The following is an 18990-nucleotide window of genomic DNA, read 5'->3' as shown; positions in this document are numbered from 1 at the left end:
TCGAAACGTAAATTATTAATACATATAAATGCAGGATTCGGTAATATTTCTTTTAAGTAAAATTTAGAATTTTTATAATTTTATTTTATAAAAATTTATAATTTAATAAACTGTAAAATATACAATTTGAAAGCTTTATTTGTTAATAAAAGAGAGGAGTAAAAAATAAAATCGTGCAATATCGTAAGAAAATAATTTGCAATTCTAAAAAGAATTGCAAATTTACAACGGATTTTGAAATTACATTTGAATAATGTATATTTAAATAATCAAATATTAAACAAGAATTGGTTGCAATATCGAAATGTAAGGCGTGAAATATTTGCTTAGTTAAAAACTATGTAATAAATCGATTTTCAGCTTAAGGGTGAATTTTTATATATATCAAAAAGGAGGAGGAGGAGGAAAATAAAGAATCTTATGGGAGATGTAAGAAGTCTTAACGATGTTGATCCTTCGAAAGAAGCTAAATAACGATTTCTGAGTTAAGCGATGATTTTCAGTATAATCTCAACACCGTGCCAGGCTTAAGAAGGATCAGCTAAAGTCTTCGGTTGTAGCATTAATGACCATCTTTACTAGTATCCAGGAAAGATTTATCTTTCCGGTTTTAGTCAATACGAGTTTTCCTTTCACGAATTCTTTCTGATGAGAACTACTGAAGAATCATCCATCATTCACGACTCCAGACTATCGAAATGCTTTAAGAATGCCATGACGCCACTTCTGCCTAACTACTTCTTATTAAGTTGCAATATTAACCATGAAATAGCAGTGCTTTTACTTTTTTTTTTCTAGCGGTCTTCTACAGTTAATTTTTTCCCTTTTTGTAAAAGAAAAAAAAAGTAAATCAGCTTACATCTTAAAACTTCTCGGGTTACTCCTACGTTAATAGTCTAAAATTACTGGAATTTTTACTGTAACGTTATAAGTTTATAGTTTTTAATGTTATTTTAAGAGTGTAAAGGAAATTTAATTCTAGAAAACTAAACAAATGCATTAGTTGTGTCATTTCATATAGGTTATAACATTTTCTCTATCGGGAAGTTAATGCCTGGAAACAAATGAGAGTAGTTTTATCTTGGATGAAAAAATTAGAAAAAATGTTGAAGCATTTTCGCGATAAACAGAACTGCAAGAAAACAAATCAATGTTTTCTAATCAGCAGAGCGACAATTTTAATCGTGTTTTAAACTGATTCAGAACTACAAGGAAATATATCAATAGTGACATCTAAAATTTTGCTACATTTTTTTTCTTTTTTAACTTTAAAATTTTTCTTAATATTCACCAGATAAAATCGATCTTTTCTTTTTTCTTCCTCCTACAGAAAATGATGTATTTATTTTATTAATGAGTGAACTTAACGGTTGGAAAATTTTCCTCAGTTCAAGTGCCTACTTATAATTTCTTTTTTTTTTTAATTTTATATTTAGCTAGAGGCTAAAATTCAGCCGGTGTTCCACTCAAAAATATTGAATAACACTTAAGTACGGTTGGTATCTGTTATGTATCATTCTCAGGATGAGATGTACCAATTATAAATTTTATCAGTTAAGAGTTCCCCCAATTATAAATTTAACGGGTTAGACGATGAGGCAGGATATTTGATTGAATGTATATGAAGTTATTAATTATATATATAAATAAAAAGAAATCAGTTTATATTTTAAACATTTTAATACGATTTATAGAAATTTTAATAAAGACATAAAATTAATTATTATTATTTTTTTAACGTTCATATATTTAAGGAAGAAAAAAATATTCTGTAATACTTTATCTCCTTTTTTATTTATCAACACTAATTTCAAAGATGAATACCGTCATAACAAAACAATTATAATAATAATTACATATTTACAAATACACAAAATTTCATACGATATATTTTAAACTGACGTTATTTAAGTTTAATTATTATTAATTATATAATAACAATAATAATATTCATAATTACTCCTCGAATATCTTCATAGGCAAGAATATTTTTCTTTTTTAATATTATTTAGCAAAATTTAGTATAAATTTTTCTTTTTTATAAAATTTCCAGTATAAAATTTAGTGCTTCTTTTACATGATCAAAAATAAATTATAAATTATTAATTAAATATTTTTCACTATGCGTAAATATTAATTCTTTCGATTATTTTACATGATATAAGTTTGATTCGGGAATGTCTGAACACGAAATTTATTAATATAGACTTTTTATGTTATCGTTCGACCTATTAATTTGAGAAAAGAATCGTAAAGCTGATTAATATTTGATGTTAAAACAGAGCAGTTCAACGATACAGTTTAAGCACAAATACATTATATTGTACTATACAAATAGAACTGAGTTGAATTTCGTCGATGCTATTTATCCACCTCATATAGCACCTATCTTCTTTGAAGATACTAATTCTAAAAAACATTCCGTGACAACAAAAAAAGATATATTCTTTTTTTTGTTTGTTTCTTTCTTTCTTCTCGAAAAATACATTATTGTTTGGATATTTTACTTCACTCTTCCACTGAGTGTTCTTAATCTTGAAGTTTGTGCCGATCTCATATCTTGTTGTTTATTGGCCTTATTATCTTTGGTATATTTATTTCTTCTCCATCGTAATACCATAGTTAGGTAATCTGGCCAATCATCAGGTAAAAGAACAAGAAGAAAACCAACAACGATTAATATTATACCGGCCAATTTCATCCCATAAAACTTGATATTGTATCTATAAACATCGATTACTGAAAAATATATAATAAAAAAATATATTAGCAATTTTTAATATAAATATTATTCACTTTTATTTTCAAGAATAGTCAATAAGAAAAAAAATCAGTAATTTAAATGTAATTATGCAGACGTGCATCCGTTTCAAACTTCTTAAAACGGTTTTACAATACAGACTTTCGAGTCACTCCGTATTTAATATATTGCTTCGATTTAATACTGTATAAATATTTTATATTTATATACTGTTTTCTTTAGTTTTGAATAAATTAAGAAAAATCAGAGTACTTTTAAGCTTTTTTAGGCTCTTATGCCTTTTTTCTTCTGATTTATAATCTGACTCTGTCCTCAACGCTATCTTCGTGTATCGTATTGGTTCTCCATGATAATAGCCAGAATTTGATAAAATGACAAGTCAGATTTATTATCATCATTAATCATTTGTATTTTACAGTAGAAAGTCAGATCTATCAATGTTTTGTTATAAAAAATGAGTGAATCTAAGTCGGTCTTATATAAGGGGTGGTCCAAAATTCCGTTAAGCATTTAAAGAGTATATTGCTGTCTTATTCAAATACTTTAAAACTTTACACAAATAATTGATTTTTGAGTTACCTTCTATATAAAAATAGCATCGAAATATTTATATTTATAGTATTTTAGTATATTTATTACTAAACAATGAATTAAAAGTAGCGAAGAGATAAAAGATAAAGATATTTTCTCATTGTTTATCTTTTTCATTCTTTACAAGAGAAGAATTGGATTTGAATTGAAATAAAAATCAGGTATTGAAAAGACTTACACAAGTTAATGAAATAGAACATTCCTTCTTTTATATCCAATGAAGACATAAATAATGATAGCAATAAAGAACAAAATTGCCGCATTCAATTCTCATAGGGACATAACAATGAAGAAGGGGAAAGCATTTATCAATCTTGTATCTTAGATTATTAATTAACTCACAAGATTAAATGAAGTAAAGAATTAGCAATAATAGCTCTAATATACTGTGGCAGATTTTAATATATAAGGATTTTTGAATGAAAATAAAATTCAGACGTTTAGTAGTTTGTATTTTCTTGATTTATGGCGTAATTTGTGTCTGCAAGCTAAAGAAAGGATAATAGGAAATTCGGCACACTTAGAAATATACAGATGATTCCTTTAAGAATATCTACTTAAACATGATAATATTCTTCAAAGTATTTGATATAGTTAGATGAGATAATTTCCAGCGTACAAATTAAAAGTTTTATAAATTTTGATCATGTAAGATAATGAGATATATCATTAAAAGAATCATAGTCGAAGAAGAAATAACAAAAAAGAGAAAAAGAAAAAAACCGAAACAAAATTTTTATTAAAAGTAGAAAGTTTTGAAATCATTGAAGCAACTGGCTTTGTACTGAAGTTAAAAGGAATCGAAGGTACTATTGAAAAGAGCTGTAAGCATTCAATAATAATTTCTTTATCTATTGAATTTTTGAATTTCTAAAGTTCGTATAAATGCTCATCCTATGCTATATTATGACGAACATATAGAATAATATGAATTTAGGAAATTCAACCACTGTACGTGAATATAGTTTGTCTACAAAAGTATCTTATCCCAATACATCTGTAGCATAAGGGAATCTTTATCAGAATTTTTACGCAATTGCCAATTTAGAAAGCGAGTAATGAGAAAACTGCACATAAATTTGATATCTCTTACGAAAATAGTGTCGTCTTTATCAGAAAGTTCGCAGTAACATGACGAATGCATTGCTACTGTAGTATATCGTGACTGTCGTGTCATTAATTAATGTGAAAAATTATTTACGTGTAATAATAATTATTAAAATTTTCACGGAATTTTTGTTATGCAAATACTATTGTGATGTGTGCAATGAATGTGAAATATATTGCCTATGCAATATGCTTTAGTGTGTTTCAATTAGTATTGATTAATTAATTATGAGAGGACTTCTGAAGTTAACAAACTTAGCATTCTGATGAAATTCTTTTTGTGAAATGTTTGCATCGACTGTCGAGTTCTTAACTCTTTTTGTGGATTGCTAAATGGGATACAATTTCTCAGAGGCTCTTGAAATTAATTCTTCTTTCCGCATGATTTTCTCTTCTCTTCTTCTTAAACAATAATCATTTCTGAAGCTTTCTTATATTTCATCTTATGTGAGTGTCTAAATAAAATCGGGCTGAATTATAAATACTATAGTTATTATAATTATGTCGTAATAAATTTTGAAAATTTTAATAAAGATATTTGTGATTTTACAACTCTAAATAAATCAGGAAGTTGTAAGAACCCTTTTCATGTATTTCAAGCTACAAATATGCCAGTATAGTAATGTATTTATACATACACATAAACGTAACAGATGAGTTTTTGAATCATGGATATCATAAAAAAAATTAGAGGAAACACATGTCGTATATTTGGGGAAATAAATGACCAAAACAAACCCTCTTTTCTGATAAATAAAGATCCGAAATCATTTTAGTGAATCAGGTTATATAAAGAAACTCTCGCTATGAGCTAAACAAATTTACACGCATATATATATATAAGTTATGTAAATAACTTGAATAATTCCCTCCAATTTTGCATTTATATTTCATAAATAAAATCGATTTGAGAAATATAAAATAACACTAGAATATAGTAAATAACTTTATTGGATTTTGCGATTTTTATATTAAAAATATATATATATATATATTATATTATGTTAAGTATAGTTCTATCGATCGCTTAAATATGTGAAGCACATCAAAGTTGGCTTTAATGTAAAAATTGATTTAACAAATTAGAATAATTTTAGTCAGAGTAAATTAAAAAGAAAAATGTATACAAAAAAAACACAAAAAAAATTGAAATTTTAGAAAGCATTTGCACTGCTTAAATTCACAGTGGATACCATGCGATATCCCTCCAGAGAAGTTCAAGAATCAATTTTGAAAATACATACGCTTATTCTGCATCATGCAATACCGAATAGATATGAAACTTAATTAAATACTTTACTAATAAAAAATAAGATCATACATGATTATCGAAAAAAGTAATTTTATATTAAAGTAAGCCTTTGGATGTTAAAATGATTTTCCTCTGCTTTTCAATGAGGATTAATCTTTCTGTACGCGTTGTACCACCCTTTCTGTCACACCCAGTAATATATAAACTTCATTTATGTAAGGTGACTATCAATTTAATTAAAATAAATTAAAACATTACTTATTAGTTTTAAAATTAAATTATGATAATTTGCTTAATCTTGATGTAGAATAACTTTGAAAATTAATCGTTCCGGAACCATCATAAAAGCTTTCTAAAATACTTTCTGACGAAAATTACCAAAACTTGTCATGTTGTGAAAAATTAAATTATTTATAATAATGAAAGATCGCAAGAAACGTCAACATTATTAAATTTTAATTGCGTAAAATATATTTTTTTAAAAGAGGAAAAGTAAGAAAATGTTCTATTTTATATATATTAAATTTCCATTATCGTTAAAAAATATTTATATTTTCGGATCTAATGAAAAAAACTATAGCAATTATTATATTGACAGCAGTTAGAAAATTAAACAATAAGTAAATGGTATCAAATATTTGCACTTATGGTAAAGTTATGTGATTTTCAGAGAAAAATCAACAAAGAATCTTTAGATATCAAATAGACTTCTGGCAATAAAACAGTGCAGGCTTGAAAGGAAAGTTATATTTGTACACTGGAGGGAGGAAAGAAATGGTGTTACATTACTCTCATGAAAGGAAATATTGAGGAATCTTACAAAAGAATATAGAAAAAAAATCATTTTAGGAAAATATCCTAAATTTATTTATTAGTTTCCCGGTTGAAATAACTTTGGCAAACATATTTTGACTTGCATATTCTGCTTATCCATAAAAATGCATTTCCCAAGGACTAGAATTATTTTGAAGAAAATTCAATACTTTTTATAAAATTTTTATGCATTTTTTTTCTGAACAGAAAACTTTGTTTCTATATTTTAATTCTTTCTCTGTCATATGGATGTATATAAGCATTCAGTCAGTATTTGAATGACGTTTCTGAAGATGAAAGTAGAAAACCTAGTTATGTCTAACTGAAAAATTGCGTTATGATGTTGGGATAAAATGTTAAACGAATTACTGATTCCAGATGAATTTCCCAAGAGAATTTAACTCCATCCTTCTATTCGTAAAAAAATGTAATGTTTTGTTAAGATTGTGGTTTTATTTTTATCAAGGAAGAAGAATAAACAAACTAGACAGAAATAATAATATTAAAAAATAATTATAAAAACTTCCAGAAAAATTTAAATACATAAAATAAGTTTTCTAAATGGTCAGCTTCTTAATTTTTATTTTTATTTTATTGTTGAGAACTCGAAATCATCACAAGCGCCAATAACTTATACTGGAAGTAGTGAAGTAAAACTAATGCAAGCCATAATTATGGTTGTCGCCAATTGTTGAGATAATTGAAGAAAATTGCTAGTTTAAAAGACGCAGGTATTCTTTTCTGTCAGAAATTGGTCACGAAGATCACCTCCTTGATGAATATCATTTTTAAATAAGTTTCAAACTTTGAAGATATTAATAGCTTATATTCTATCGTATTAGAATATTTCTGTTTGTACTTTAATTATCATCAAATATTAACAAGACTACAATTATATGTTATTATTAATATGAATTTTTCTTTTCTTATTGACTAAATATCAAAAATTCGCTTAAAAATCCCTTTATTATAATCGAAATTCATAAAAATTTAGGATTAAAAAATTGCTGGCCTATTTTTAATAATATAAATTAAAAATCATAATATGAGGACTATACATATTCATCTAATTAATGTTATTATTGTATTAAATATCTTATTATTATTATTACCATAAATTAGCTCATAAATGATACAACAATACTATATTACACGATATAAAAGATGGAGATTTCAATACTATATTTTCTAACCGAATTAAAAAGTATAAAGCCTTGAAGAAATTTTCCAAGTGAATTGATAAAAAAGAAATCATGTAAAATAAGCTGTGAATTCATAAATAAATCAGTTTTCTAAGTTGATGAACTGAATTTATGATGTTAAATTTTCTTTTGAATTCTTGTTATTCATCATTATATAACAGGTACATCACGCTGTTCTGAAGATAATCATTTTTATTTTTATTTTACTCCCACTCTTGATAAGATGAAACGTAGATAAATAAACAGAATTAAACCAATATAAAAAGTAAAAGTCGAATTTTTTTTATATATTTCTATAAAAATAAGAAATAACACGTAATAGAAAATATATAAAATTCGCTTTTTTATATATAAATATAGTAAATTAGATATTGAATATGAATGAATAGAGACTGTTTTTTCTGCCATCTTGTACTACTGCAGAGGTTTTGTTTGAAGGATTTGAATTCAATTTACAGTTTATATCCTACGAACTTCAAATTCATTTAGTTTTGCATATAAAGTACTGTTCAGATAAAGTAGAATGATTTTTAATTTTATTTCCAAAAAGTTTTCTTCTCGAATAATAAAAACACAAAAAAGGAAATATTTTGAATATATTAATTAAAAAAATAAAGTCTGTCTTCTTATTTAATTTATTTTATTCAAAAATATTTTATTGTATTATCGATCAACTTATGTAGATGCTTTATTTAAGATATTTTATGTAGAATTATATTTTAAAAGATGAAAAACTAATCGATATTATTATAAAAAAATAAATAAATAATTCTTTTATTTTGTAATGTTTTAATTAAACACATATTTCATTAATTTGTAATTAATATAAGTGTTTAGTTAATTTATATATTTATATTTGAAATAGCATTTTTTTACAGTGCTGCGTGTATAGTTTCAGTTATATCTTTTCAGAAATAGATTATTTTAAATTAAAAAAATTGTTTTCAATTAATTCAATAAGAATTTTACTAATATTCATAATAAAATAAATGCTACAGAATATATTCAAACCTAAGGCAAATATAGCTATTTAGCTAATTACACAATTTTCGAATTAGAAGCGATTTTCAATTAAAGCATGGAATTTAAAAATAAACTTCAATTAAACTTCTATTAATGATTTGACAAAGTTTTGCTACCAAATGGCGGTTATTTTTAATAATGAGAGTAATATTTTTGTAAGGTTTCTACATTTGGAATGAAACCTAATTATAGTAGAAGACATCAAAATACTTGATTAATCTGATTCTCTTCTCTGACTCTATTAACCTTAACTATGGCGTGACAAGAGACAGCTGCAAATATTCACAGAAGGAAAGTTAGCTGCTTTACTACTTTAAGCTTAATACAATAGATTGTCACGTTTGCTAAACCACGCTCGAACAATTGCTTGTACACTTTACCTTAATCTTGTAAACCTCTTATGTGTGGCTTTTGTAAGTTTCTTTTACGCTTTTAAACAATTATAGAATGATATTTTAATGCGCTTAAAACAAATAAAGGCTTAGAAATTCATATGAAATATATCGTGTAATCTGTTTCCGGTAATCTGTTACGTAACAATTATTATTTCCTAACAAAGTATTGAAATTGAGTACAATGCAATAAGAAATCTACGTAATAATACATTACACTAAATTATAAATCTACGTAATAATACATTTTATAAATACAGTAAAATCTAAATAATTATATATTTTTATGTAATTAATTTATTGTTTTAACAATTTCAATCAATCATTTGCTGCTCGGTTATATTTTAATCCTTAATTTAAGAACTAATCAGTGATGTATATTTTACACAATGTTATTTAACTGTGATAATAAAAATATATTTAAATTAAAATAAATAATTTTTTAAGAAAAAATATTCTTAATATTACTAAAATATGGTAATATATTTCCTAGTAATTGAACCGTAATTGAAATTACGAATGTCGCGCCATCTGTTGTCCTTTATCATAATTAATTAAACACGATTCGAATAAATGACGTATTTTATAAATTATTATTATACTAACGAAAATAAATTACTATCTACGCGAAAAAACAATCATAGAAATGGGGAGGAAATTACTTTTTGGAACAGGAAATTAAATCCGTAATAGCAAATCATATTTGATGATAAAGAAAATTGAAAGATTTCGGTAGTTTTATCGTCTTCATTAAGTTTTTCGGAAATAAACAAAGTAAACTCATATTTTCCTTATAATTTAAGTATATTTTTGTGTAACTAAAAAAAAAAAATGCTAATCAACATAATAAATTCAAATTACGTTAGGTAATAAATGATTGTACTTGAAAATTTAGTAAATCACTGGAAAGAAGAACATTGAAAATTTCATATGTCCGAAGGACGTCTTTCCTTTCAAACTTTACGTTCGACTGATTGGAGTTTATCGTGTCAGCTACCTAAAGACTAACAATAGATTCTGCTTAGTCGGTTGTTCTGTCATATACAGCAAATTCCACTATACCCCAGATGTTCTTCCAGTTGCTCACTAAACCATATTTTCAGCTTACCTCGGATGGTCAGAAGATATCTATCTATAATGGAAGGTAATGTTGTTATCTTTTGTGTAATTCTATAGGGATTACATTAAGAGAAATAGACTACACTCATTCCAAGATTCAATTTATTACTTTAATATTTTTTTTGTAATTTAATATTTTTCCTTAAAAAATATGACATTTTAATACTCGAAACCAAAGAAACAAGAATTTTCCGAAGTTTTATAATTATTTTAAATTAATATCAAGGTAATAAAATATTTTGAAAATTTCATATAAATACGAGTATGGAAGACAAATATTTACTGTGGTGCCATCTGTCGATGAATAGAATAACTACTACCATTAATTGATTTCTTTTTATTTTTGATATATACACCTATAGGTAATAAGTTATAATATGATATACACTGGAAAATCAATCAAATAATACTTTGTAATATAGAATATGTATTCAGAACATTGTATAATGTAAAGTTTCTAATTTTAATATATATGTATATAAGCATATAGTAGAATAAACATGTAAATTAGTACTTTACTACTTTCAAAAAATAAATTTCTATTTTCTTGCCTAGAAGGTAGTTTTTTAATTCTAAGTTTCTTCCACGTTCTTTAAAATAACACAATTTGAACAGGAAATAAAGAAAATATCCCAGAGACATATTGATATATATACTTTATATTAAAGAATAATAATAATAAAGTTGCTGCGGGCGTCAACAACCCTGCTGAATTCTATACTATTTATTCTAGTGATTCGTTCGAAAAGTATTAAATATATTTATATATATTTTTAATGAAATTACTCGTGTGTCTGCATGAAAATATATATCACAATTGCACAAATTACAATAACAAATTTTTATGCAGACGGAGTAGCCTAATAATATTAAAGCAATTTATAGCAATATTATTTGTTTTTAATTAATTCATATGACGATAAACTCCCTAAATATTCGAAAAATATGGAAGCAAGAAGAAAACATTCTTTTGATTACAGGAAAAAATTAAAAACTTGTAAATAAATTGAAAAGTTCATATTCATTTGGCAGTTAAAGGGTTATCTTGTATAATGTCGATTATACTGTTCGTTTACGTGTATATCTATGTACAGTACTTTGTAAACATTTCTTTAATACTAATTTTACTGTCCCTCTTCGTAACCTTTCACTATACAAAAATTTTCTTAATAATTTGAATAAATTTCTATTATTTTTTTAATATAAGAAATTGATTTTCTGTAATTTGAAGTGTTCCAGTTTTTTAAGCCTTCTTTACTCCATTTTAGAATAATAAAAGTTTCAAAATCTAGTAAACAAACAACTAGAGTAGGTGAAGAAGTGAAAATTAATTCTTTAAACATTGTCCATACGCGTAATTATGTTTAAATTAAAATATTTCGAAACGTGATTCTAATGAAAGAGAATAAATAATCCTTTATTTCATAAATATTTGTAAATTTGCATTTTAAATTTAATAAAATTACAAATTGCGTGATGTTTAGTATACTTAAGAGCGCTCTATATATGTAAAACTCCATTTTTCATAGAGGTAAATTAACTGAAGACATAAATATATTATGTAATAAGCTATTAATAGCTGTATAAACAATATTATCTGGGTAAACTATTAAAATTTATGCTTATAATATTGATTTTCCAACATTAAAAGTCAAACAACTCTCGTAGAACAGCAATTATTTCTACTATAACGAATTTAAAATGATTAAAATAACTCTTTTCATTAAAAATTATTAGTATTTTTCTTGTTTCTAATAATTCGTAGATTAATATAAATCATAAAGAATTTTTGTATTGTAATGGAGTACATTTTTCTAAGATCTCTTCGTATGATACGGACCATTACGTTGACGAGAGTCCATCTGTGCTTTCTTAGTCATCGCTTACAGCAGTTTTACAGTTCATTTTGCGTAAAAATTAATTGTATATATAATTTACAGCAGATTAAAAATCAATTTTTTAAAATCTTAATGGGTATTTTTATATAATTTCTAGTGTTACATACTTTTAAGGATTAATTCAGTTAATTAAGAAAAATTACATTTAAATGTCATTAAATTTTAATAAGAAATTTATTTTTTTTTACCTGCAGATGCCGGTACAGCAAACAAGAAACCCAAAATTAGAAACACTTCGTAGGTCCAAACAACTCCCAGATTTCCTAATATATTTGCCACTGAAAATATGTATATTAAATTAGCAAAACTAAATAATATATTATCTCATTAAGTAATTAAAATTGTTACTTAATTATTACGTTAGGAAGAAAAAAAATTAATCATATTTTAATTACACAAAAAGTGAAGTTTTCTTTAATAATTAAGTTTATAATTAAGCGAAAAAATATGCTTACGTAATGATAAAAGGGCAGCACCTCCCAATGGATACCAAGGTAATTTTGACCAAATAATAACTTCCGCTCCAGTAAAATACAGTGTTAAAACTAGTGGCCACAACATTAGGGCATCTAAGAATCCTACAATTGTAAAGAAGAGAGATAACTGGCCAAAGCTCACTTCTCCAATCAACTTTTTGAAAAGAACCTGTAGAAAAATAATTAAATTAAACTTTTCAATTATCCTCTAGTAAAGCGTTCATAATTATATATGATAGCACGCTTTTATAAGTCAATGAAAGTTGTTTATGGCTGGACACTCACTATATAAAACCTTAGTACATATAAACTAGTTACTACCAGAATGGAGGAGAACATTCATTATTTTCTTGCCATTAAAACTGGCATAAAAGGAGGAAATGTACACACGAAGATCGTTCATTCTTTTACGTACAAAGAATGGGGTATATAACTTTCTTCGATTATACAGCTTATAGTTTTTAACTATAAAACATTTAAGCTAGAGATCTATAAACGTTTTTACATTACACGTTAATAAATTGTAATATTTTAATTAATATTAAGAATATAGTTTTATATTTAATTCATAAATGTAGCTTAAATTATATTTACAAGTTTAAATTACACAAGTTCAAGATAAACGAAGAAATGCATGAATATAGAAGTAATGCAAAAGTATCTTTTCGTTTTCCTACATCAGTGCTAAATAAATAAAAGGATAGTGTTGCAGAACATGGTAACATTATCCACCATTTTGCTTATCACTCTTCCTAAGAAACCGAGAAGTTGATTTGCTAAAACACTTCAGATAATCAGACAGTATGCATTATCAATAAGTAGAAGACTTATCTAAGTTAGAAAATCTCGTGACTGAATATTTGAATGCTTCTATAATGATCAGTAATGGAACTTTAGTGTTTTCAAAAGAAATATGAGAAAATAAAGTAAAAACTTTCGAAGTGAATCAAATTCCATACGAAAAAAAAAGGTATTTCCAGTAGAAAAACCCAGTAGAATGTTGGGTATGTAAATGATAAAATGGAAAAAGTAATTGCTAAAGGATGCGTGATAATCGGATACTCTAATAGTTTAATCCTCCAGAATATCAGAAAATATTGTGTAAAATTTTAAAATATTTTTTAGCAACAATTTATCAAATAAAAATGCAATATATTGTAATTTTAAATAAAAATTTTCAAGATAAATATGAAAGAAATTTTACAAGTTTTAGCTAACTCATTTAAGATTATGGCAGAAAAAAGTCTGTAAATAATTTTGATGTTGATAAAAAATTCCATTAAAGTGATTTTTTGATGGACTACATTTACATATAATATATAAATATTTTTTGTTATTATAAAATATTAAACATTAGAATATATTTCTTAACAGTATCCTATGGAAAGAGCCAATATAAATTGCATTATTGTAATTTTTATTGAGCATTGAACAGATATTTATAACATTATTAAATAGTCCAGCCCGAATTTTTACAAGTAAATTTGATTACACTATATAAAAATTACCTGTCACTGTCATACTTGTAAGCACAAAATTTTATTATTCACACGATATTCAATATGACTGCCAGAAGTGATGCGGATGATATTCTAATGTAATTTAACTCTCTACATTTTCAGTCATGCATAAAGTGAAGTTGTGCATCAAAATTTATATCAGAATTGTTTGTGTTTTACAAATGAGGCATAAAGGCGCACAATACCATTTTACATTTAACAAAATGATGCATTTCTTACTATAATTAATAATACTTTAATTCATTTACATGATGGTTCAATGCTTGATTATTCGTTTACAAGATAAAATCGTGTATCAAATAAACTGTAAACTTACCAAAAATTAATGTTGTAAGAATTACATTTAAAAACATCAACGAAATGAAAATAAATTATAACAAATATTACAAAAACTTTACTAAAAATGATCAAAATAAACCGACTATATTTGTCCTGACTGAAATTTCATTAATATTCATCTATATATATATATATATATAAATTTTGGCATGAAAAATGGATTTCTCACGTACACATAGTGATGATGTAAATTAAATAAGTTACTGGAAAGTATATATAATGTCTTGCATTAAATATTTGCTGCACTTTTTCATTATATTATATTATTGTACTGAAAGAATACATCAATATTTTTATTCAATTAACTGAAAAGTGAATATAACTTTAAATTTAAATGGAAAAAATATTTTTGCTAGCATGATCGAAAAGACCAATGGAATATTCCATTAAAAACCAAATTATCTTTTATATATTCGGCATTATATTTTGATTTAATCATTTTTAATACCAAAGTTATAGCTTAGATCACGTTTATGGTCATAAAGAATCACTTAGTTTGGTTTTACTGTTTTAACGTCATATTTTCGTAAATTTCATATATTTTTTTTAAAGAAAACATTTCAAGAAACTTACTTCCATTTTTACAAAACAAATACAGTAGAGCGTCGAAAAGTGGAACCAATTGGGGACTGGAGTCCTTCCAGTTAATGATTTGTTCCAGTTTCCGACTTTGTACGAAAAAATACATTAACCTGTCCGATGTTCAAATTTTTCTCCGTTGCGTATCGCTTCCTGTTGAATTTTTCTCCGTTGCGTGTCGCTTCGTGTTGAATTTTCGTCGATTTTAAGCCTAACGAAAATTTTTATAATAATCATCGAGGCTATCGTATCGTTAAAAATTATTTCTGCATTTTGTACAAACAAAATAAATATATTAAAGAATATAAAAAACATGAGAATTATACTTTAGAAGTAAATTTAGTATCAAAAACATTCGATTCAGCACGACACAGTCCGACTGAAAATCGTTCCACTTTCCGGCCATTCCACTTATCGACGCTCTACTGTATTACATTTCGAGAGTAATGAAAACAAATATTTTCATTAATTTTCAGAAAACGTTACTGGACACGAAGCAACTTGCATCTTCGAGTAAACATAAATATCCATTAAATTTTCAATTTATGTTGATTTTAAAGTCTAATTTCCAATTCTACAGAATGGTAAATGAATTAATTCTTTACAAAAAAAAAGTTCAGTTTAACAAATATTCTTTCCTTTCTTGATAAAATTTGTGTACCTTGTGCCAGTATAAATAAAGCAGACTATCGACTCTTCGTTCTAATAAAATAAATAAAAGTGGAAATAATTTAAAATCGAGAAGAAATTTTAAAAATTTAACTATCGGTAAATATTTATGCCAAAATTTAAAAATTTAAATAGTTTATATAAGTATTCCCAATGGGAAAAAACCCTGATGTAAACTGAGGTGGTCGATGAGCGTGTTAGTTTCATATTGTACATTCGTGTATAATATTTTAATATTTGTTTAATTATTTAGTAAATAATTAAACAATATTTTCAGTATCATTTTCAAAATTTCCCAAATATATATATATATATATATTTATATCTTTAGATGAATTTCACTTAAATCTTTACCGCATCATCTCTGGCAAATATATCGAGTTTAATGTACTGAAAACACAATAAAACAATTAATTTATAACAGGAATTACTCATATATTTAATACATTCATTTTATTTTTTAGTAGATTTTTCTGTAAAGTAGAAAATATTGTATTTTAGTTGGAGCAAGTTGATGTTATCTAGAAAATATGTAAAATCGGAAAACCGTTTTTAAATGCCGTATGAATTCTTTTTTGAGAGTCGTTTAGTTATTCGCAGACGTTGCGTGATGGGTGAATAATCTGATGAATAAAAGTTTATTCTTCCCCTCTAGATATCAATGACCTAAGGCATTTAATATGAAATCACGAGTTCAAGTGTAAATTACAGATATTATAATCAAATTTATTTATTTATTTTTTTAACTTTAAAAGTAAATTAAATAAATTAATGAATTAGAATTATACCTAAAATTTATATACTTTTTTTAAAATATAATTTTCAGTCAGATTTTTTGAATTAATCTACCGGAAAAATATTTCATTTTGTTAATTGTAAAAAAAATAGTGTTAATACATTAATTTTTATTACGTTAATGAATGTTTTCCTCCAAAAAGATGCACGAAAACATTTTAAAAAACATTTAAAGTAGCCTGACATTTCCCAAAAGAATTTTTATTTATAAACATTACAATATATATATATATAAAGAAAACTTATTTTTATTTTAATGGAAATAGATTGTATTTTTAAAAGCTTTAACGTAAGCGATATCCATTACAATGTGCCATCAATATTATTTAAAACAAAGAAGACGGTTCGCATTAGACGAAAACGTTGGTGGACTTTTTACATTCCACTAAATTTGTTAAAATATAAAGATAAATGAGTGGAAGAAAATATTTTCGGTTGAGAATCGATAACCTTTCCCGAAAAAATATTACGTAGCTTTTTCTGTTAAATTAAACGTGAATGATTGTGCTCATGTTTTCAATCCTTCCTCTTCTTTAATCTTATCATTTTCCTGTTCATCCGATTTTTTTTTTTTTCAATTCGATTTCACTTCCAGCAAACTTTATCTGTAAATTCTTATTATTAAATCCGTTCTGTTTCATTTATCCATTTCCCTGTTAATTTATCTCGCTTCCTAATAGCGCACTTCATTATTAAAGCTGATTATAAATTGATTTATTGGTTACGAAAACATTCAGAAAATGTTATCATCTTTTAAAGATTTTATCATTTAATTACATCGTTAATGATTATATTAACGCTTAAGAAAACTGTGGCATTTACCCCTTGGATCGAGTAAAAAGGCCCACAAATTACAATCGTAAAAGTGATCGAGATATGTAACCGTACACCCTCCATCATGTCTGCTTTTGTATTGATGCAATAATATATCCTATAATATACTTGTGGAAAAAATACAAATAATTAAATAACTAAATAAAATTTATTAACGTAATTATTTGTCTCCTGCTGGAAAATTTTTTGCAGATTCCCATGTTCACAGTTAATATAAAGCTACTGATTTCGAATGTGTTGTATAGCCTATTAATTAGTTTAGCAGGAATTACATAGATTTACTATTTGAAACTGTAGAATTATACCCTCAATGTGTGTTAGAAGTATTTTTTAATATGTAGGTTTATGTGTTTCGTACGTCATTTTAAAAATGTTATTAAAATCAATACATTCTTACTTTATATACAGCTGATCCAGCAGCTGCTGCTGATGCCAAAACGACTCCTCCTAATGTAACGGATCTGGATGCACCATCCATATATGCTAATAGAGCTATACCTGTGTTGCATATTATAACCGCAACGATCTAAACAATTATAATAAATCTTCGGTAAGAAAACTATAAATTTTTAAAAAAATTACATAAAAATATAAAGTAAAAAGTGAAACTTATTATCATTATCATAATTTTTAATATTATATAAAGTAAAGACACAAAACAACAACAAAAACAAGAAGTTTACAGGTGTATGTCACGCAATTTCCAGAAAGAAAAATTAATATTTATGATAATATGACGTGATTCACGTTAGTAAATTCCAGAAATTATGAGCAATGGAAACTCGAATATAAAATTAAGCTGTAGGAAGGAGAATATTATACAATATCGTGCAAACTATGTACGAATATTTCGTATATCGAGATAAAATTCAAAGAGTATCAATATTTATAAATATCACTCGAAAAATTTATAGAAAGAACTGGTCATCTACGTAACTCCATTCAGGGGAAAATTTTTGAATCGAAATGACGTGATTTCCGGTTCAGACCGGTAGTTCCTATACAGTTAATTGGGGCCTCCTACCGCTAAGATTTACATATCTAGTCTCCACTTTTATCTATATAACACGGTTCTCGAGATTAAGGAAGGACAGACAGATGGAATTTTTTTCAGATTGTAGCCTAATTAAACCAAAATTTTAATCAATACAGAACCTCTGATCCCTTTAACTAATTAACGAATCGGTTGAATTGTTTCTAAGCCACTTTCTCATCCCTCTTGATCACAGCAAATGGCATCCATTCAAATACGATTTCCTTTACCAATCGGTTTTTACGTTTCATCTCCTACTTTTCTTCCATAATAAAAGTCAATGAACCTGAAAGTCGTATTCTATGAAAATGGCCGATTTATATCTTCCACGGAGAGAGATTCAACTAAGTTTTTTCCTATATTACCATTCATTAAAACTCATATACATGACAATCACGTGTTAAGAGGGCGTGCCACAGTTCAATGATTAATAGGAAATTCTTGAAATTTAGAAATATTAGATTTTTTTTTTTAATAATTTCTAAATTCCGTTCTAATGTTAAACGAATACACGTAAAGAATTCGATAAATTTTAACAAAATCTAATTTTTTAATTATTATTTTTTAATATATAAAAATATATTAAC

At 25.6% G+C, this 18990-nt stretch overlaps 1 protein-coding gene across 2 annotated transcripts in view; it reads right to left on the bottom strand.

Moving 5' to 3' along the window:
* Positions 1-1793: 1793 nt before the first annotated feature.
* LOC136985429 (solute carrier family 35 member F3-like) overlaps positions 1794-18990 on the bottom strand; it is a 40593-nt gene continuing 23396 nt past the window's right edge. For both annotated transcript variants that reach the window (XM_067282710.1, XM_067282711.1), the window contains exons 4-7: positions 17768-17896; positions 12614-12803; positions 12347-12436; positions 1794-2739 (exon numbers count right to left, since the gene is read on the bottom strand). In XM_067282710.1, the coding sequence (XP_067138811.1) occupies positions 2504-2739; positions 12347-12436; positions 12614-12803; positions 17768-17896 (645 nt within the window). In that variant the 3' untranslated portion in view covers positions 1794-2503. The remainder of the gene's footprint in view (positions 2740-12346; positions 12437-12613; positions 12804-17767; positions 17897-18990) is intronic.

This window comes from Centruroides vittatus, unplaced genomic scaffold, assembly GCF_030686945.1.
Source record: "Centruroides vittatus isolate TY-2023 unplaced genomic scaffold, ASM3068694v2 contig_970, whole genome shotgun sequence".
Lineage (NCBI taxonomy): Eukaryota > Metazoa > Arthropoda > Arachnida > Scorpiones > Buthidae > Centruroides > Centruroides vittatus.
Note: the sequence above shows the minus strand (reverse complement) of the source record. Positions and strands in the feature narration are given on the sequence as shown.